Genomic DNA, 19,246 nt, shown 5'->3' on the forward strand with positions numbered 1-19,246 from the left:
TCACACGTGACGCATTCCAATCTAAAAAGCGCTTCTGAGCATCACTTGTGAACATGCCCTTTAGGGTTGTGGGGCTTGGCTGGCTGACAATGTATTTTCCTTTCAGCATCCATCTCTCTCCCTCCCACTGAAACATGATCTGTGTGATTGGATTAAAGCGGAGCGCATCCGATCCTCTTCATTGTCTGGCACGCTCTCCGGCCGCAGTACATACCCGTGGTGAGCTTCTTCTCTCGCATGGTGAGGATGGGCGCACTGACTCTGTACAGCGCCTGAGCTAAAGCCTCATGGTCCCCAGGGGAGCTCGGGGAAATAACTTCTGCTGGGCCCGGGGCAAAGAGACTGCAGCGGGCCTAAGCGTAGGCACGCACGAATTGCTCGGCGTTTGCAACTTGTCCTAGTTACTGGGCGCTATTACAGCCAAGCTGGGTTGCTATGGAGCTGCTGCAGGCCGTGCACAGGGAAAACAAGGCTTCTTGACTCCATGAACAAACATTTGTCTTCTTGGGGGCGAAGGCTTTCTCTCGGCTTGGCTAGCCAGCCGGATAAAGCGAGGCGCGCGGAACCAATGAGCACAGTTCCTTCCAATGTGCCTTGCCTTCACTTTCAGCCTCGAGGGGGCGCAGGACCGCCCTGCCGGGTCTGCAAACGACAGCGCCCTCTCCAGTCCTAGCCCGTTAGGAAACAGCTTGAGGGTCTCTCCCCCCCCCCCAAAAAAGTCCGCTGCGTTTAGACGGCTGCAAAGACTTGCGTTGGTGATAGGATCCTCCAGGTGTTGCCCACGCTGCTTGCAGCTCCCATCACCTGCAAGAGGAGGGGTTGGTTCGCCGATATTGTGATGCATTTAGCAACGCGTAATGCTGCCTTGGTGACGATTATACTGGGTAGAATTCTTATCTGCGCTTGCTTCTGGCAAGCCTCCCCCCTCTCTCCTTTAATCAAACAACTCTTTGTCATGACCCCTCGGCTTCAAAATAACGCCGACCTGTCTGGCAGGAGCACGTACATTCCTTCCATGGAGGAACTTTGAACAGACTTTTCTTAACTATCCTGGTGCAGATGCCATTAGGTTTAGGGCTAAACAGGGGCAAAAGGTCTTCTCCATTACTTGAAGAGGAACGCCATAATTTGAATGCAAAAAGGGTATGGCCTTTGCTCTGGATTGACTGATTCAGAATAAATACCTCCAACAATTCATCCTGGTACAGCTGAGATTCAAAATATCTCTGCAAAAGAAACAGGTGCTAATGACATTTCTAATCAGAGTTAATTCCTCCTTTGAGACCGAGTTAATTTTAAGGATTTCCAGGCTCCCCGCTGGCCCGCTCCATTTAGCATTCCCGCCCTCTTTAGCGATATGTGAAAATACGGATGGTTTAAAAGTGATAGTTTAATCCTGCGGAAACTTACTTTGGGCTATGGAAAAGTGAGAGGTGAATAGTAAGTAGCATCAAAGGGTTCCACTGTCTCACTAAAGTATTAATTCTGAATCCCTGCTCCTGCTTATGCCCTTATTTCTATCTCTGCTCATGGGTTGGCTGTCTGCCATTTATTTTCTTAACTCATGCAGTCTCCTTTGCGCTGAGATTAGTAGACTCGCTTTAAATTAATTTTCATAGTGGCCGTAATAGCCTGTAATTTATATTTCTCCATATAAATTGGAAATTTAACGTCCAAGATGCCAGTGGATTTGTGCATGTTAACACTTTGGTAAAGGTAAAGGGACTCCTGACCATTAGGTCCAGTCACAGACGACTGGGGTTGTGGCGCTCATCTCGCTTTACTGGCCGAGGGAGCTGGTGTACAGCTTCTGGGTCATGTGGCCAGCATGACTAAGCTGCTTCTGGCGAACCAGAGCAGCACACGGAAATGTCGTTTACCTTCCCGCCGGAGTGGTACCTATTTATCTACTTGCACTTTGACGTGCTTTCGAATTACTAGGTTGGCAGGAGCTGGAACCGAGCAACGGGAGTTCACCCCGTCGTGGGGATTCGAACCGCCGACCTTCTGATCGGCAAGCCCTAGGCTCTGTGGTTTACCCCACAGTGCTACCTGCACTTTGGTAGTAAACAATAAAATCAGATTTTATTTTATTGTTAGTAGAGTCTGACAGTGCAATCCTTTCATGTTTATTCAGAAGTAGCCCAACTCCATTCAAGGGGGCTTGCTCTCTCAGAGGAAAAAATAAGCCTTCTTGTCCACCCTTCTTCCATATCTGTGGGGGATTATCAGATGAAATTCATCAACATAAGTGGACAATACTGAGCTTCTGACTGCCTCGAATCCCAGCTTCAGACAACTAGAGTTCAGACAAATCAGATAAAACTATCACTGCAATCAATATACAGCTCAGGTTAAGTAGCCCATTTGCTTCTTATGCTAAGCTGTGTTGGATAGCACTTTACAATCATAATGATTCCAACGAAGACAAATCTTTTGACACTACTGTACAATGAAATTGATATCGAAACCTGACTTTACTGATGACCAAAGTGTATTATTATTTTATAATTCTAAGAGACCAACAAAACATCCACTAAATGAGAGGATATATTCCACAGAGTTCTGGAGGCCCATGGTTAGGCTATTCGAATCACACAATCACCACAAGGAAGCAACAAGCCTGGGATTTGTCAGCAACCTAATGACACCACAACTTATTGGAATACTTGTGTTTCCAGAGCTATGCTGAATATTCTTATTTCCAGCAAATGTCCTCCTATGCGCACTAAGCCAGCTGAGCTGTTAGGGAGACTAAGAAAGATGTCATAACTTAGTCCTGATGAGCCAGCTTCTTCCTGCCTTCCAGGTCTTTAACATGATCTCACTGAAACAAACAAAGACTTCTCAGAGCCATAAGTTATAACTGATAGCCAAAGGAAACACATTTTAAATATTAAATACTCATTGGCTATAGTTGGCAGGCAAGACTGGAGCAGGAACCTACAATGCTAAGTTTACAGATGCACTGAATAGCCTAAAAGCATTAGTTCAGGTTCCACACACCCCCCAAAAGCTTTTGCGAAGTATTTTTCGAATATGAATCTTTGATGTCCCCTAGCGGTGAAATTGAGTATATTTCAATGAACAATGCACAGAAGAGCGTCAGATATCAAACACCAAGGGAATAGAAAGATGTTTGGTACTCTGAACCTACTCACTCCAAACCCTCCTACACGCCTCTTAGCACAGGCTCCACTGAAGGTCCAAATTCAACAAAGAAAGAATGCCCTCCATTTCTCACAAGATCATCTGGCAGCAACTTAAAGTACTCAGAGGGGGAAGAGAGTAGGCGTTTCAGTGTCTGGTTTATATCACTTGGGTTTGTATGGCATGGATACTGCTGTAATTAATTTCATTCTTGTAATGGAAAAGCATAGGCAATTTGGAACCATATTTCCATGCTGCGACAGAACTTTTTTTGGAAAAGATTTATTATGGCTTGTTCTCTTTGCCCCTTTCTTATGAAATCTCATATCAACGTTATCATTATCTGCTTCAACATACTTCATGTTGAAACAGTTAAAGTTGCCATCTTCTTTCTATGTATTTTAGAAACACTGTGCCCTTATTTATGCCCATTACAAATTGCCATCTATGCTGACCCATAATTTATTTAGGTAAGCACTATTGTGCTCTCTCTGTGTGTGTGTGTCTCTCTCACACACCAAGGCATTTCCACACGCAACAACTGGTTTATGGACAAATAACCACCGACTATGTGATCCTGAAGCTGAGGCTCCAATACTTTGGCCACCTCATGAGAAGACTCCCTGGAAAAGACCCTGATGTTGGACAACAGAGGACAAGATGGTTGGACAGTGTTCTTAAAGGTACCAACATGAGCCTGACCAAACTGCGGGAGGCAGTGGAAGACAGGAGTGCCTGGCGTGCTCTGGTCCATGGGGTCAAGAAGAGTTGGACAACAACAAATGTGACTGCAGAAGAAAGAGGAAACACACACATCAGCATAGCTGCCAACCCTCCCTTTTTTTGCGGGAAACTCCCTTATTCCAAGCCACCGCTGTCAACTTTCTCCTTTTTTTGCTGGAAATTCCCTTATTCCAATGCCGTTTCTTGCTGCTATCCTGGATTGTTAGATATACCGTAGACTGTCCCCAGGACAGGTGAGGCTGCTGATCCCTTATTTTCAAATCCGGAAGTGGACAGCTATGCACGTCAAGGACTTTGAAGATGCACAAATTCAGGACAAAAGGGAGAAATGAGCTAAGAGGAAGGCACATTTGACAAATCCTCACCATTTATCATCAACTCCTGCTTGGATACCTATGTCCCCACTGTGGAAGGACGTGTGGATCCAGAATTGGCCTCCACAGTCACAAGACTGTGTTCATGGAAGACAATCTTACTCAGCTACGAAAGAAGACTGTGTCCATGAAATATACTCGGAGTCGAGAGTGAATTTCATGCTCTTCATTCAGCTCATAGTCATCAAGGAGAAGAAGAGAAGAATGGCCTTTTACCAAAACCATCTGCTTATATACATTATTTACACAATGGGCTTTGCGTGATTGGCTACTTCAGGGCTACACCTGTGGGCCAATCAGTTTGTGGATTGACTTCTGCCAGCGGCCTGATTGGCTGCTCCTGCAGGCCAATCAGGTTGTGGATTCACTTCTGCCAGCCACCTGATTGGCTGCTCCTGCAGGCCAATCAGGTTGCGGATTCACTTCCACCTGGAGTTGGATTGGGTGGCTCCTGCGGACCAATCAGACTGCTGGTTCTGGATCCTATTGTTCTATGATTCAGCTCAGTACATAACAGTCCCATTCTGGGCACCACAATTTAAGGAGGCTGACAAGCTGGAACAAGTGCAGAGGAAGGCAGTCAAGATCAAAGGTCTGGAAACCTTATGAAGAATGGTTGAAGGAGCTGGGCAAGAGGAAACTGAAAGGAGATATGATAGCCATCTTCAAATATTTAAAGGGCTGTCACATGGAAGATGGAACAAGCTTGTTTTGGCCTGCTTCAAATGGTAGGACCTGAACCAATGGCTTCAAACTACAAGAAAGGACACTCCAACTAAACATATTAGGAAGACCTTTCTGACAGTTGTTCAACAGTGGAATGGACTTCCTCAAAAGGTGGTGGACTTGCCTTCCTTAAAGTTTTTTAAGCACAGGTTGGATGGTGTTTCCTGCATTGCAAGGAATTGGACTAGATGATCCTTGAGAGAACTTCTAACTCTACAATTCTATGATCACTTGTAGAGCTTCACTTGCATTAGCAGCACAGTTGGTTAGGAGGAAATGCCTACTATCAATCAATTTCTGTTCCTGTTGAAGAGGATGTACAGTATTATAAACACAGCTTGGAATTAAAGCAGTCATGAATGAATAAATTACATTTGTTTATTCTAAATTGATTATTTTGATGTATTTGTATATCTTCCAGATTGCCTTATGTTTGATCTCTTGTGGTTTTATTGAGCTGCAACTGCCAGCTGCCTTGGAACTGTGGAATGGTGTGAAATGATGTTCTAGCAATAGCCATCAAGCAGGCGGCTATGGACTGCCTGCATGCTTCTGCATACTTAGAAGCAGGGAGTGTCACACCTCTGTCCAGCTCAGATGATACTGCTGAGATTATCAATTTAAGGAGTAACAAATTTTATTAACTTGCCAAAGGAAAGTATTCCTCTATGCGACAACAGCTGCTCATAGCAGTTGCCCATCAATAAAAGAATGGCAAATTAAACTTTGTGAATATATAAATTTGGCAAGATTCACAGCATTGTTAAGGGGACAATCGGACCAAAAATTAGCAAAAGAATGGGATTGTGTTAAAGAATATATGAAAACAAACGGTGCAAAAGGTATAAAGATAGAGGTAATTTACATTAGAGACAACAATTCAGAAAGATTAAAAATTTTGAGGTCTCAAAACAGAGGAAGGAAGTCAATATGTGTATATGTACGTAAAGATTATTATGATGGCGTGGTTTTCTTTGTAGGTTTTTCTTTTCTTTTTTGGTTTCTGTTTGTTTTGCTTTGTTTTTTGTTTGTTTGTATTTTGTTTGTAATTTTTGTTGTAATTTTGCATAGAAAAACACACACACACAAACCACCAATTTTATTAACTTGCAAGAACTGTTACCTAAATTTACTTGGTTTTCTCTTTCTTACCCACACCTTTTTCATATTGCAGTGTATCTATTAGATTGTTAACTTGGGCAACCAGGGAGTCTTATCTTTTGATCTCTGTATAAGACTTCAAAAATAATAATAGTGATGCTTGATATTAAATAAAATAACTTTTGCTTGATTTATGTATGTTTTGCTGTACTATTATCGCAATATCTTCTCACATTCATCATAAAATACTCCTTAAAATGTAACAAAAATTTAATTATTTTTAATTTACCATTGTGACAAGAACTGTATTTAAAATCTCAGAACACGGTTGTAAGATGTAGTGAAAACTACATTGAAAGTACTTTATTGAAATCTCATTGAATGTGCCTGGCAAAGTGACAAACACCAAGACAAAAAGAGTTTAAAATGTTTTCACTTTTTTTCTGAAATGTATCAAAAGTCAAGTTTAGGATATTTACACAGAGAATTAAATTATCAACTTGATTAATGGTCAAAATTACAATATGTAATACTTTCAAAATGCATAATTATTTAAAAGTGCTACCTATACAAATAGAGAATTGAGGGGGAGGGTAAATGCGTTGCATTCATTCGAAGATATTTAGAGACGTTTTAAGTTTCTCTTGCTTTTTGCACTTCCTGGCAGAGCATCGTTTATATTTTGTCGTTTAGCAGATGGACTGCAACAGTCTCTTGATCCATGGAAGGCATAAAGACATAAAGTGCAGAAGTCAAATGCACAGTCTTCCCGGCTACAGAGTCCTCTTTTTTGAAAGGCTTGGTATTTTGCAGGACACCGACATCTTGGACAAGGTTTTAAAGCTTCGTCACTGAAGAGGGATTGGGCAACCTACATCAGGGGAAGAGATATTTAAGATTTGGTCATGCATTCATTTTTATAAGGCTGCTAACTACCCCGTCCTGTTTCTTTAATTTCTAGAGAATTGCAACGGAATGAGTAAATTAATTTTCACTATAGAAATGTATCAAGACAGAAGAGTCAATAAAATTTTATCCCAGATGACGAGATACAGCAAAAGAGACAAATGGTAAATGGAACTTCCCCATCCTCTCCTCTCTCCCTGTGCAACCCCTAAATCTGTTATGGAGTTTCCCCCAGCCCTCTGGGGCCAACTTAGGGGGTCACATAGGAAAGGACAGAGTGAGGAAGGTCCAGCTAAAAGTCCTTGCACTAGCAGAACTGTCTACTTGGATAGCCCCATCACTTTCCCCTGATACTTCTTGTGGCTGCCTTCACTTAACCTGTATCTGGCAACATTCATTACTAAAGCAATCTTTCTCACACATACTGCAGTTTCCTACCTTTACACACATTTCTTTTTTACTAGCTGACCGAAGAACAGGGCTGCATCCACGAGGTGTCAAAGACTCATCACAAGAGGGCTGCATTTGTAATACAGCTGGTTTTGCTTGAGCCTGGACTGATCGTAGTGCAAATCTGGTCATCAAAAGTCTAGTGGCAGCATCTTCAGTATCTGGCAGGTGTCTCTGGTAAAATAACCAAACACCACAAATTACTTCCTCAAAGAACAAACCGAATGTGCTGTTTACTGTTCAGTGCCAGCTATGGCTTATAGCAGAAGCCCATACTGGGAAGAAGGGGATGCCATGCGGTCAGAACCACCTTGGGTGCTGGCAGGAGAGGTGGCAACACAGAGACTGGGGAGCACGGCTGGCTGCTCTAGACTCAAGCTGCCTGAAGCCATGAGAGAAGCAGGGAGAGACACCCTTGAGGGGACAACGCTGTAAGACCTGCAGCTCCCTCCAGCTACACTCAGGTTGTATATATGTGAATAAAACCACTACAGTCTACGCCACGTCTTGACACTCAATGGATACAAAACCTTGGGTGAGGGGCTGGAACCCCCCATAATTTTGTGCACTGCTTGGCAGAGATTGGGGGTTGGTGTGCCACCTTTGTTACAATACAGCTTGAAAAATAGTTTGGCACAGAAAGGAAATAAAGATGATTCGAGTATGGGTCAAAGGGAGACAACTATGAAAAGGACCAGGTTTAATCCAAAACTGATCTGCCAGAAGCATTTTAAAAAATCAAAAGAAACCCGCAACAAACCTCTAACAGGTCTTGAAAGAACTATTTAAAAATAAATATGCTAAATGTGTGGCTAGACACTAAAGACAGTGGGTTATATCCAATTAAGTCATACTGAGTAGGCCCACTGAAATCAATAAACTATTAATCTAGTTTATAGACTCATTTCTATTCTCAGTATTAATTTGTTAGTTATCACCCTAAATCTTTTAATCAATAAGTAGCACATGTAAGCAGTACAGTGAATTTCATCTGATGAAATGTCTATTAGATATGGAGTTTTATTTCTGCTTTCCCTCCTCTTCAACCCATACTGCCTCACCAAACACCCTCAATAATGCCCGTGCAGTGGTATATTACCTTAGCTTCAAGTGTCAACTGTTTTATGTACAACTTTCTCCTCCGATTTGCATGTCTATCTTGTATAACAATTTCTCGCCAGTTCTTGCTTACTTTCCACATACTAAAATAAAGAATCGCTATCAGCCACAATTCAAACATTTTGTTATAATTCAGAATGGGGCTGCTTTGTCCTCAAGGAACCTGATCTGCATTAATGTCGTCACCAAGAATGAATAAATCAGCTTCAATGATAGCTGCAGCACAGGATCAAGGGGACAAGTGCTCTGAAGCTGATATACATCATAGTATAGGGATATTTACATATACATATACATTTGTCACTTTTAACCATCATACCCTCTTGTCACAGAGGGACAGACAATATTATTTTATTTGCTAATATTTACCATTAATACATAGTATTTTTAAATATTTATGCTTCAACTTTGCGATGCATAATAGTTATATGCCAAATTCCCAAACCTTAATTAATGGAGGAATCCAAAAGATTTGTCATTTTGTAAAAGGTTATCATGATACAAAAAAATGGTATCCAAATGGGAAAACTGAAGTTGTAACTGCAACAAAACATGGAGTGCTTCAGGAAAAAAGGAAGCCACTCCCTTCCCTTTTTCCTTCCTTTCCCTGTTTTTCATCCCCCACCCCAGGCAGCTAACACCTGTGCCCACTAAGGATGTTCAGTCTTCTGTGGCTTGCTCTGAGTTTTCCTTAGAGCAGACATCCCCAAACTGCGGCCCTCCAGATGTTTTGGCCTACAACTCCCATGACCCCTAGCTAGGAGGACCAATGGTCAGGAGAGATGGGAATTGTAGTCCAAAACATCTGGAGGGCCAAAGTTTGGGGGTGCCTGCCTTAGAGTTTTCTCTAAATAATTTTTGTTCTTCTGCAAATTGTGATGCTCCCAAAAGCCTCATGGTGCCTCCCATGTGTGTAGATGGTGCCATTTTGGCTACATAAGCATAGGCACTCAGATAACTGAGTTCACTGCTAGTATACAGAATTTCAATTATGTTACACTTGTACAGTACAATGTCATTAGGGGGCACCCAGTGAAAGTCCCCAAGTTGTTTCTTTTACCTGCATAGGCTTTCCACAGTCAGGATATCTAAAATCAAAGTAAGAACATGTCTTAAGTCTCTGATTCTTAATTCTGTTAATATATCTAGTTTCTCAATGCCCATTTTCCTGCCAATGAGTTGAGCCACAATACACTTCAGCGCAGATATGTCAGCTCCATCAATTTCCTTCAACAGGTCATCTTGTTTTGTTCTTTTACTTCTGTTTTGCATAAAAAGTTCACACACTATCTGCAAAGCAGGGGTTCTTGACAGACTGCCCAAATCTGGAGTCATGCATTTGTCATCCTCATGAAAAACCAATTCATTGCCTTCGGTGATAGAGCCAGCTATCTTTAGTATGCATTTTGAATGAGCAACAGTGGTATCACAGTCCTCCTCTTTTTCTGATTGTGAACCACATTCTGAAAGTGTGGATAATCTTCTTGAGCGTTGTAGCTTTCTTACCTTTCTTTTAGAGTTTAGAGTGCCAGATGATTCCGTATGTTTCTGAAGTAGTTCTTGGAAAGATCCCTCATATTCTGACAAGGACTCCTCTGATTTATCTAAACTAAGTGAATTATAGCTGCTGCTGCTACCAGGGGTTGATAGGCTCAAGTCACTTATTTCTTTAACTGGAGGGGTATTTATTTCAGATATATTAAGACTAAATCCTTCTACAAGTCTATTGATGGGTGTGATAAATCTATCATCATTTGTCTCGGACAATGTACATTTAGGAGTTTCAATCAATTCTGGACAAGTGCTTTGATCATTAAAACTATTAAGAACATTGTCAATAAAAATATTAGGTGTATTTGTAGATGATTTAGGCTGGATTGGAGATAAACAACCTGGCTCGGACAAGCAGCCGCCTTTAGATTTTGAATCATCTATTGTAGATGTCCTCTGCTGAGAGAAAACAAGCCTGAGTTTCTGACAACCAGAAATAGGTTCCTCACTTTTTAAAGTACTAGTAGCCAAAGGCTTGTAGTTCTCTCTTGGAGAATCCAAGGGACATTTTGAAATTATTTCATCAAGACCAAGAAAGTGAGGTAAACATGCTTTTTTCTGACGGCTCCCTGAAGATACTTTTTTTTCAGAAGATCCCAAAGAACCAACAGAAGCTGATTTAGACACAAGCAATCTTCTGCGGAGTGACAAGTCTTTTTTAACAACTTTTGGCGTTTCATATAAGTCTGTATGTGTAATTGGTTCCTTTCTTTCTGATAAAAAGATAACATTTTCATGGTCAATGGGAGACAATGAAGTGCTTAAACTAGAATGTGCATGTTTTGAATATTCAGGCAGGCCTGTTTCATTCTGTTCGCCTTTATGTTCTGCATCATTATAATCAAAGCTTGGGTCTTTTAATGATCCATTGTATCCACTGTCATGAAATATGGAAGGGGAGCAAGAATCTTTAAAGCTGAAGTATCTTGCACTGTTGCCGGGAGAGGTCAGTCTGCCTCTTTTAAGAATACTGGATAGAATTGAGTGGCTTTCTGACATCTTGTGCTTGGAACTGGTTATGATCTGTAAAGTGAAAACAGCATTTTACAATTAATAACATCATACCTGGAATCTCTGGGTACCAAACAAAACACTTATCTGGAGCTATTTCATCAGAGAAGGAAGCCAGTCACCACAGTTGAATGCTGCTAGAATGAGGATTGGCTATGTGCCTATTATAAAGTTATAGGAAAAATGCTCCACTATGTTGGTAGTAAGTAAGAGGTCACTCAAGTTATCATTTACCATTCAGTTGCCTCCTTTAAAAAATCATGACATTACATATTCACAAATAAGGGTTATAGTTTTTTAAAAAGTTCATATTTAAGTAACTGGAAGCCCCCGCCGTGCAATCTTAACCATATCTAATCAGAAGTCCTATTTAATTTAATGGGGCTTCCCCCTCTGGTAAGTACAGTTAGGAATGCAGTCATAGCCTTCATTTGAGTGATATGGCTTAGTAACCTTGCATATATAGACAGAGAAAAACAAAAATCTGCCTTATCAATAAGCAGCAAAATGTTGTACTGCAAATAGAATGAGGGGCATTACGAGAGATTTCAGATTATGCTCCTCTGTGGTATAAAGGCTCTGCTTAACTACAAGCAAATGTGTCTTGATTTTTATAGCAGTCAGTTAATAAAAATGATTTTAAACATTGGCTTAAATTGGTCTCTGTTCTTAGTGATTTAAAATCAATCCACTCTGGGGGTGATGCATTCCATTTTGCTGCTTGCTGCTGCCTCGCCATACCACACTTACCTGTGTTGTGCGGCGGCACCCACAAAGCACCACCAGCAGTGCTGGCTTCCATGAGATTTTGTGAGATTTCAGAGATATCTCATTGGATACCAGCCCCACTGCCAGAGGAGGCAGAGAGGCAGGCAATGGAGGAGAGGTGGGTGCCGCCTATTGGTATTCTGCTGCTCAAAGTGGGCGCCTCACCTTGCCTTTCCAACAGGCCGGGCCTGAAACACTCCGCTCTCTCCCTAAGGCTTGCCAGTCTAATGGAATCGTTTTATTTAAACCGCTGACTCTCATGACAGATCACAAATTATTTTTGCAAATCCACCCAGTCTTACAAGTGGTTTGCCATGCACCTTTCAGGAGCTGTTCAAAAACAGCAACAACCCTGTTCTTGTGGTATAATAGAACTAAATGCTCAGTTCTTTGAATCCTGGCCAGTATTTGCAATGACTCTTCAACAAACTAAATTTTGTACTTACCCTGATGGAGTCACAAGGAGGCTGAAGTTAAATAAATACTCCACAACTGTACAGGCATCACCTAGGATGCTGAGGGACAAAAACATTTGATATTACAAAACATAGCATAGCTTTCTTAGACTTCAGTATATGGTATGCCAAAGTTTCTTATGATTGTATGGGAATCACAGATTGTGCAGAACACAGCAACCTATCCCATGGTAGGTCATCAGCTGACAGTATAAATGAGGTCTCCCAAGTCCTGCACTGCCTTCCAATTATAATCCAAGGTAGACCTATACAGTCTCAAAATACATTTGTAATGCAGTTACCGTACTACCTCCACCCTCCAGTTACGGTAAGTTTGTACTGTGTGCTTGGGATAACATTTCATGTGTTTGATGGGACTCTACAAAGGTATTGTGAATTATAAATGTTTCACTCTTTAAGGCACAAGACTAACACAACGACGCAGAGAACAAACTGACATTTTTAGTGTCTTCCTTGTTTAAAAAAATGGCTTAAGTAGCTGAGTTTTTAGCTTAAAGTAAAGACAGCTGAAGGAACATGACTCAGGATTATAAAAACCATGAACAATATAAAGAAAGTAACTAGAAGAAGTATTATTCACGTTCTCAACACAGGAGAACCAAGGGTCATCTAACAAAACTGGTTGTTCTGAACTTGCTACTAGGGAGATGGAAGTGCTTCAAACAATACTGTACAAACATTTACCTAGAGAATCAACTGTCACAGTTGTTGTAATAGCCACTTGCACAGATGGCTTTAGGGTTGTCAAATCACAACCCGAAGGTTCCCCCTGTACTTTTAATCTAAGACTGAATCAGAAGACTAGGTTAATTTCTCTCTCCCCATTTCCCTGTCTTTTTGCTTGTGTCATGTCCCTCTGTGTAAGCACTCCTGATCAGCTGCAAATCATGCATGACTAGTCTCATTCAGTGGTGGACTTAAAAGTACAGAGGAGCTTTTCAAACGAGACCTGGAAAGTGGAAACTGACAGTTTTTTAAAGGCTTAGATATATACACACAGTTTATTGCTTAGAAAAATTGCAAAGTGGAACCTCCATTGGTAGCAAGTTCTAATTACCAGCTATCTGGAGCAAACAGGAAATTATCATCACCTGTACACAAGATACCAAGTGTCATCTTCCTCACTTGCTTGGAAGATGTTTAGAATTTAGGACTATGATCCTCTGCTTTAAGTAAGAAAGAAAAGAAACAGTTATTAGTATAAATGCAGAGCCAGTAGAAGACACACAGAAGGCAATAGTGTGTGTTTCTGGAAACAACTAGGTTGGGATCATAATTTCTTAAGGCACCATCCCCATTATGCTCTATTTAAGTGGCCTGCACATTAATGTGAAAAAGGATAATTGTGCCTAAAAACAAAACTACAAATGTAAAGTCTTAACTTTATAGCTTTCTCTATAGTGACTTTTAAAAATACTGAATATAAAAACATGTTTGTCAATGTGTCTGTTTTAAGCAAGAGCATTAGAAAAGCAGGATTTTCTAGTGCAAAAATGTATTTTCTTCACTCTCATCATTTCATCACCTATACCACAGTAACAGTACAATCCTACAGGTGTCTACTCAGAAGTAACTCCCATTGTTATTCCCAGATAATTGTGTACAACCTCTACAGAACACTTTCTCTTCCAGCTAGAATTTCATTAACTCCATCATTCAGGACTGATTTAGAGAACAGTGGCTGTGTGAGATCTCCTTCAAAACACACAAAACATACTTACCTTGTGAATTTGAAAGGCAGGAGTAGCTTCTCATGAAGGTTGCCTTATTGTTAAAATCAGAATACCTTTTTAACCTGGGGAGGAGGGAACGGTGAAATGGAGGAAAGGCCTCCAAGATGGAAAAAAAAAGAAACAGAACAAGCCAAGCACTCTACCAAACATATAATCTTAATCATGAAACTGATAGGTATGGTTAGTCAAAGTATGTTCAAATAAATGGATTAGCATTAGAGCTAATTAACTGTACTGTTTTCTTTTAGTAAATGGCCTAAAATAACAGGGACAGAAACGGGACTTTGAGGGGTTCAGTAACCTTGAGTGCAAAACATCACCAGCAGCAGTTCCACACACCCCAAATCCTCGCACAAGTCAATGGAGACGGTGAAAAGGGCTCTGCTCCCAAATATGGAGCAAGAGATGGGGGGGGCTGGGAAGAGTGATTAAAGAGGGCTTTTAAAAGGCAACGAATTCGCACCCATCCTAAGAACTGGCAGGGACTGAGCGCAAGAACTATGCAGAAAGACCGCTGCTCTCTGCCTGTTGGAGAAAAAGCAGCAGCAGCAGCAGCTCTCGGCTTCCCCAGCTCCAGCTCGCCTCAGCCCCAGAGCGTTGCCCTAAGCCAGAAAGAAAAACGCCTCCCGCTGCACTGCCCGCGTGCGCCTGCCGTGGTTTTCCCTCGCTCAGTTTTGAACTACCCGCCTTTTCCCAACTGCTGCAGCTTCTCTCCTCCGCTCCCTCTTTCTCCGCGTTGCCTCCCAGGAGAGGAGCTCAGAACGGACGCCACGCGCAAGACCAGCAGAGAGAGGGAGGCAGACAGACAGACAAACAGAGGGAAGAAGTTGCAGTTGTGCATTAATTGCAAAGGACAGAAAGTTTTGTGAACTCAGGCTGGGCAAGGAGCAAGTGGCAGAGCTTTTCTCTGAAGGCGTGCTAGCTAAAACGCGTCCTTGGTGTGCATTTTTATAACCTGGGGGCCGTGTGAAGGAGGGGCTTTGGCCTGTCAATTTCCTATAGTTGACCTCCTTACCCCATGACCCACTTCCTTTCACAAGAACTGGATTTCTCCGACCGTCTTCGGTGTTTTTCAACCACACAGGAACACATTTTGTACTCCATATTAATTGAGGTGGATGTACACCTTCTCCCCCTCTTCCCTATAGTAGATTTCCACTTCCCGCCTATTAAGGAGCAGAGAAATGTCACCTTTCACAACAGACAGAACTAATGTTAAGAATGAGCCAGGAAGTCAAGGTCCAAATCCTGCAAGAACCACGGATTGTAGTTCCCTCACTCCACCTGCAATGTTGACTAGCTGTGACTGTATTTTTTAATTATATACTGTACTGTATTTGGTTTACTCCTAGTGAGTCTAATACTGTGTATAACTACTCAGAAACAAGTCCTGCTACGTTCTGTGGGGCTTACAGGAAAGTGCATAGCATTATAGCCTTAAGGGCACCTAACCATATGTTCAGTGATCTGAAAGATACAGAACTAATTTGCATTAAAAGACGCCTTGTGACAATACACGCTGCCTCCTAACTCTTTTTTTTCTTGGTGGGGGTGGGAATTGGCGTGGCTACTTGACGTGAGAAAAATACACGTTGCAAAGCTCAGGTCCATTTTTCATTTTAACTAGCCTATAAGCTTTTAGAAGAAGAAAAGGAGGGGGCGGGAAGTAGACTACAGGTGGTGACACAAACACTGTATAGATTTTGGGTCTCAGCTCCGAGCCACAGTTCAAGTTTTACCTATGAGTAATGTTCAAAACGTACGTTGCAGTGCAGTGTAATATTGGAAGTTAATATACTGAAGTTAAAACCGGGAAAAGTTGTTCAAAGAAAAAACTGCTCCTTTGAATTACTATAACAAAGCGCAATCCTAAAACATGTCGACTCAGAAGTAAGTCCCACTGAATTCAATGCGATTTAATCCCAGGTAAAAGCGATTAGGATTGCAGCCTCATAGTTTACTGAGTAATTGCGAAAGATTATAAAGCGCTAAATGGGGTTGCAACCCAGCTCTTTAACAACACGCCTGAACTACCGGTATAAACCTTCCTTTTGCAGAAGCAGCGGGGCGGGACTTGCCGGCTTGTTGCGTGTGCTTTTACGTCATCAGCCTGCGCCCAAGACCAGTGCTCATTAGGCTGCGCCCTAGAGCCGTGCATGGGAGATACGAACCGGTAACGGAGCTGGTTTTTAAAAACCTGTTTTGGGGGGAATTGTTTCTGTTGAAAGGTGATAAATTCCCTAATCAGGTCCTTCCCCAAATGTTGTAGCTCATTCGTGCAATTTCCTGCCTTCCGGGATGAGACTATAGATCGACCCGCGAGGGTTGAGTCATGGGTTGGTTTGGGGAGCGGGTAGATAATGTAGCGTCTTCCTCTTGCTTGGTTTTAAAAGTAAAAAATCGGCGTAGTAAAGAAATCAGGTAGAAACCTTCCCTTTTCCAGCCTGTAACACCATCACCCGATTTTATTTAACAACAAGCCTGAAGTGGACTTGTAAGAGAACTATGCGTACGAAACTCATAACAGATGTGAATGATTTGCCTTCTTTTTTCTGACAGACTATGGACACCCAGAAAGACGCTCCTCCTCCAAAGCAGCAACCTATGATATACATCTGTGGAGGTAAGATCATGTCATGCCTACGGTAACTGGTAGGAGTTGTCTTGGTAAGATGGTTGTTCCGTAGAGTGTTGCTGAAATTGAGTTTTGTCTCACGTTCATGCAGCCTGTCATTAATTGCATCTCAGAATTCTGTAGGTTTAAATGAGAGGGAGGGAGATGAAGATGACACAAGTGCCTGTGGCTGCTTTGATTGGGGGTCTCTGCTCCCCACCACAGGGCCATTGGCTACCAACTGTCCTGTGGAAAAGGAGTATCAGATCCCAGCTTGTGCTCCAGTGGAATTAATTTTATTGGTGTATCTGTTGTATTTTATGAATGCTCTAGGCCACTTTGAGGACTGATGAAAAATCAAAATATAAAATATAAATATTCTACATAAGTATTGAACTCAGATATTGAACCATTCTAATTTGACAAACTCCAATATGAAATGTTAAGAACCTTTCAGAATTCTAGTGTAAACTAATTTATAAAATACAGTGTGAATACAGTATAGGTTTTCTGGCCTCACAATCTAAAGCATAACTGAGGAGTAGAGGGGTTTAGCAGAGTGGCAGGGCTTGATCCACAACCGTGATTTAGGGAGCAATCCTATGCACACAAAACTGGCATTAAATAAGCTATTGTAGTTATACCAGATCCAAACCCTGTTGAGTAGCAGGCTGTTGCTGCTCTGTCGAAAACAGAGGGGAAACAAGCCTTTAAAATGGTGTTCTGCACTGGACACATGACCAAGCTGGACAAGTTTAGGATCCAGCCCAAGCCCCCCCCCCTTTCTGGTTGCAGACCAGGAACACCCCTGTTTTTGAACCTACCGTACATGGGTCTCGGCTCAGCTCCAGCTCAACCAAGATGAGCAAATTACACTGTTGTATCTTCAGCTGAGCTAGGAATTAGCCAGCTGAACCAGAAATCGCTGCATTGTAAGCTGCTAATCACAGCATGTCTTGCCATAGAATTTCCCCCTAAATTTGGATAATGTCTGCTGGTGGCAGAATCCCCCCCCCATTAGCACCTGCACCTGCATGTTCAGTGGAATGGAGAGTTGGATGCATCACTCCACAATTAGAGGCTGGTAAGGCTGGGTAGAGGGACACCTCCACTCAATCCAACTTTCCCCATAACCCCCTCAGGACTAGGATTGCAGCCTAACTTCTCTAACATTTTAGTAAAATGAGTTAGCCAGACTCTGTTCTTTTCAATAAAATGTGACATTGTTTATAATATTTTGTTTGTTATAATAAAAGGACAGTTTTCTCTCATGTTTCTATGCTTGTTCTCATTGCTTTGTGTCAATTTTCATTTTTAATATACTTTTAATATATTTTCAGAATGTCACACAGAAAATGAAATAAAAGCGAGAGATCCTATCAGATGCAGAGAATGTGGATACAGAATAATGTACAAAAAAAGAACAAAAAGATGTAAGCTATGTGGGCCTGTTCATTGCTTGATTATTGCATGCTGATCCTATCTACCTAAACTTTTAGAATTTGTTTAGAGTGACAGTAATGGCGTAATTTTACACTAATAAAGGCCTACAAACTTCATCAATACTAAAAATACTTGTGCTGCGGTACTTTGATCCACTTTATTTATTACAAATACATTTCCTATATAGATACTCTGGTTGGTAAATGTGTTCTTTGCCTGCCTTGGATGGATTAGTCATACTGTGAAGTGTAATGTGTAAACTAGTCAGTCATAAATATTTTCAACTAAGGTTGTTACACCACATAGCACCATACTTGTGCATATGTATATAGTGTACCCTAGTTGCTTTTATTTGCATGTCAGTGCCATTGCATTCAGGAGTGTTTAAATAGAACAGCTGACTGCAGAGGGAGATGTGAAAGTTACATCTTGAACATTGGAAAGCAGAGAGCACAAAGCACAAACTATTTCTGCTTCTTGCTTATGCCTCTTGTTGAAATGTGTTAGGAGTGTGAAATAATTATAACTAACCATTTTTTTCTTATGCTCTCCAACTTTTTTCTTTAACTCTACTATAGTGGTTGTGTTTGATGCCCGATGAAGAAAACAGAAGATGCATCTGATTTATCGCAATGTACTTTAGATTATTCATGTTAGACTTTGATTTTCTTATGGGCATATGCATTCTTCCATTCTGACAGTGTGTAAGTTATTCTGTTATGACAATAAAGTTTTATTCCAGTACTTGGTTGACATTTTTGCCAGTAATGAAATCTGAGAAAACTTTTAAAAATCTTTTAAAGTTCTATAATATCACCCACTACCCTAAAATCTAATTCTTTTCCTAACTGGGAATGAAAGGGATACTATTTTATATTAACTGGGAATGAAAGGGATACTATTTTATATTAATAATGATCCCGTTTCTTTGGAACAGCTGGTAACTAATACAGGAAATCTGAATTTAGAGTGGTTCCAGATACACCAATGACAACATTTGTTATTGGACCCAGGATTAAAAACACAGGCTTGTTGGCCATTAACATGGTTTGAGAATTTAATATCTATGTGTGACCATGT

General features: G+C 41.3%; 3 protein-coding genes across 8 annotated transcripts in view; 1 reads left to right on the forward strand and 2 right to left on the reverse strand.

Annotated features, from left to right (window-relative positions):
- The window catches only part of RGS22 (regulator of G protein signaling 22), an 80,528-nt gene extending 79,811 nt beyond the window's left edge, over window positions 1–717 (reverse strand). Inside the window, exon 1 of one of the 3 annotated variants that reach the window (XM_088675741.1) lies at window positions 215–717. In XM_088675741.1, coding sequence (XP_088531867.1) covers window positions 215–239 — 25 coding nt within the window. In that variant the 5' untranslated portion in view covers window positions 240–717. The remainder of the gene's footprint in view (window positions 1–214) is intronic. The other 2 variants (XM_060277686.2, XM_088675740.1) reach the window with 2 other exon arrangements.
- A 5,706-nt stretch (window positions 718–6,423) lies between these two features.
- On the reverse strand, window positions 6,424–14,904 carry FBXO43 (F-box protein 43). Of its 3 annotated transcripts, none has more exons than XM_088675743.1 (7): window positions 14,098–14,904; window positions 13,468–13,539; window positions 12,347–12,415; window positions 9,631–11,144; window positions 8,551–8,653; window positions 7,440–7,625; window positions 6,424–6,966 (listed from the first exon to the last, which is right to left on the reverse strand). In XM_088675743.1, the coding sequence occupies exons 4-7, from the start codon at window positions 11,118–11,120 to the stop codon at window positions 6,718–6,720; spliced, it is 2,028 nt and encodes a 675-aa protein (XP_088531869.1). In that variant the 5' UTR covers window positions 11,121–11,144; window positions 12,347–12,415; window positions 13,468–13,539; window positions 14,098–14,904; the 3' UTR covers window positions 6,424–6,717. The 3 variants fall into 3 exon arrangements, with proteins under 3 accessions (XP_088531869.1, XP_088531868.1, XP_034982120.2); XM_088675742.1 differs by having other exon boundaries at window positions 13,468–13,542; window positions 14,098–14,712; XM_035126229.3 differs by lacking the exon at window positions 13,468–13,539 and having other exon boundaries at window positions 14,098–14,198.
- A 1,348-nt stretch (window positions 14,905–16,252) lies between these two features.
- POLR2K (RNA polymerase II, I and III subunit K) lies at window positions 16,253–18,910 on the forward strand. 2 transcript variants are annotated; one of them, XM_035125384.3, is made up of 4 exons: window positions 16,253–16,337; window positions 16,669–16,732; window positions 18,064–18,156; window positions 18,745–18,910. In XM_035125384.3, exons 2-4 carry the CDS (start codon window positions 16,672–16,674, stop codon window positions 18,765–18,767), a joined length of 177 nt encoding a protein of 58 aa, XP_034981275.1. In that variant the 5' UTR covers window positions 16,253–16,337; window positions 16,669–16,671; the 3' UTR covers window positions 18,768–18,910. The 2 variants fall into 2 exon arrangements, with proteins under 2 accessions (XP_034981275.1, XP_034981274.1); XM_035125383.3 differs by having other exon boundaries at window positions 16,253–16,282.
- Window positions 18,911–19,246: the final 336 nt, after the last annotated feature.

Source organism: Zootoca vivipara, chromosome 8 (assembly GCF_965207765.1).
Source record: "Zootoca vivipara chromosome 8, rZooViv2.hap1.1, whole genome shotgun sequence".
Taxonomy (NCBI): Eukaryota; Metazoa; Chordata; class Lepidosauria; order Squamata; family Lacertidae; genus Zootoca; species Zootoca vivipara.

What these genes read in the sequence shown, in the direction of transcription:
- FBXO43 (XM_088675743.1), bottom strand. Translation starts at nt 11,120, where the DNA reads ATGTCAGAAAGCCACTCAATTCTATCCAGTATTCTTAAAAGAGGCAGA. An exon ending in AGTTGACACTTGAAGCTAAG is followed by an intron (nt 7,626 to 8,550) that starts GTAATATACCAC and finishes TTATTTTACCAG; the next exon opens with AGACACCTGCCAGATACTGA. An exon ending in AAAAAGAAATGTGTGTAAAG is followed by an intron (nt 6,967 to 7,439) that starts GTAGGAAACTGC and finishes CCCCTGATGTAG; the next exon opens with GTTGCCCAATCCCTCTTCAG.
- POLR2K (XM_035125384.3), top strand. Translation starts at nt 16,672, where the DNA reads ATGGACACCCAGAAAGACGCTCCTCCTCCAAAGCAGCAACCTATGATA. An exon ending in TATGATATACATCTGTGGAG is followed by an intron (nt 16,733 to 18,063) that starts GTAAGATCATGT and finishes ATATATTTTCAG; the next exon opens with AATGTCACACAGAAAATGAA. An exon ending in CAAAAAAAGAACAAAAAGAT is followed by an intron (nt 18,157 to 18,744) that starts GTAAGCTATGTG and finishes ACTCTACTATAG; the next exon opens with TGGTTGTGTTTGATGCCCGA.